This window comes from Penaeus monodon, chromosome 29 (genome assembly GCF_015228065.2).
Source record: "Penaeus monodon isolate SGIC_2016 chromosome 29, NSTDA_Pmon_1, whole genome shotgun sequence".
Classification (NCBI taxonomy): domain Eukaryota; kingdom Metazoa; phylum Arthropoda; class Malacostraca; order Decapoda; family Penaeidae; genus Penaeus; species Penaeus monodon.
Window position 1 is genome coordinate 33,613,998 of NC_051414.1, and position 1,720 is coordinate 33,615,717.

Here is a 1,720-nt window from a genome sequence, read left to right on the forward strand (position 1 = left end):
CAATTTCTTTGACATAAACCAACTATTCACTGAATTTTGTGACGGCTTAAAGTCGGTTGTTCTCTCGGCCAGTTTGGTATTGAGTGAAGCTGAGACCCCAGGTGTCCTCGCATTCTAGCAACTCGTTAATCAGCGCGCGTGAACTACGACGTTCCCTGCATAGGTGTAGCCCACAACTGCACAACGAATTTGAGGAAATAGCTTATCTTATTTACTCGCATCGAATGGAAATGGAAAAAGTTAGCCATCAGTTGAACTGCATTTAACTAGATTCGAACTATTTTGAAAAGACGAGAGACATGGCCGCCGAGTTTGGCCACAGGGAACAGTGCCCTGTGTGGCATCGACTCCCTGCTGCGATAGTGCTCGTATCACTTCCTATCTCTGGCCCTCACCCCGGGCTCACCAACAACACGGCAACGGAGGTAAGGGTAAGTATATAATCAGATACTATAAATTAACATATGAAATCAAGAAAAGCATGACTAAAGTAACCAAAAACACTTTGAAGTAAAAAATACTGCAATAATACCATTTCTTCCTTCCAAAGTCACGTGGCACCAATGATAATAAAGGTTCCAAAATAATAAATGATTATATGATAATTAATGAAAACGAAATGATGACAATATTGATGATATGAAAGGGAATCTTGGCTCAACGCCCTGACTACTGCAAAGCCGCAAGCGGGTCCGCCGCCGTGACGGCGCGCGGCGGCGCAGACTCACCCTGGGCAGCTATGGCGGCGACCAGCTGCTTGACGCGCTCGCTCAGGCGACCCACCGTCATCTTGCTCGTCAGCGCCTGGTAGCGGATGTGCTGCAGCGCGTCCCACTGGTTACTCATGCGGGAGCGAATCTCCTCCATCAACTCTGCCGCTGTGCCCAGGCCTGACGGCCTCGCGTGCCCTCCGGCCGGGCCGCGGCGGCGCGCAGAGCCACAACGAAGCAGAGCATCCCGAGGAAGAGCCGGCGCTGGGGCGCGAGCGGCGAGGATCCTGTCATGCCGGCGGCAGGCGTTACTGTGGTGTCCTGCAGCCGCTGCGGCGCTCGCGTGTTCAAGGCGAGACGGTTGCGAGTGACTGCCAGAGGAATGACAAAAGCTTCGGCAGTTGAGAATGGCCGTGGCCAAGGTCCTCTTTCCACTGGCCTTGTTCGACATGGGGTCGCCGTCATGTATGTGACCGAGTCTGGATAATGCTTTTGCATCATAATTGGAGAAAAGGTTTGCATTACATTGTTCAGCTCCATGTTCAGTCTATAGAAACAATGTCTCTTTGCGAGAGCCTTATCTGATCGGTGACAAGATCAAGTGGACCACTCATCTGCATGCCGTCGTCACAGGCCAAAGGTCGTGCCGTCTTCTCTAGACTTGCCTTTATCTCGACTCAGTTTTGTCGGAAATGACTTCCTGCACAGCTTCCCTGGTCCTAAGGGAGTCCTCAACTCATCCAAGGGGCGAGACCCAGCGTCGGCGGCCGAAGGCGTTGTCGCGGCGGGAAATCCAACGAACGGTGCTCGTCCACAATTCAAGTACATGCAGCGTTGCGCAGTAATGACCTGTTCCCAATTGTTTAAGGAGGACATCTGCTGTTTTCCCAAACTGAGCCGCTGATATAATGCAAAGGGCGCCTCCAAAAAGAGCGCGCCCTCTCGGCTGTGCGGCTCCGACATGCGATCAACTGCCGCGCGTCGGTCTGTCTCCTCGACTTCGGTTCCCT

At 52.4% G+C, this 1,720-nt stretch overlaps 1 protein-coding gene across 1 annotated transcript in view; it reads right to left on the reverse strand.

Moving 5' to 3' along the window:
* Positions 1-867, reverse strand: part of LOC119591848 — a 15,744-nt gene extending 14,877 nt beyond the window's left edge. Inside the window, exon 1 of the mRNA XM_037940591.1 lies at positions 729-867. Coding sequence (XP_037796519.1) covers positions 729-867 — 139 coding nt within the window. The remainder of the gene's footprint in view (positions 1-728) is intronic.
* Between the last annotated feature and the right edge of the window lie 853 nt (positions 868-1,720).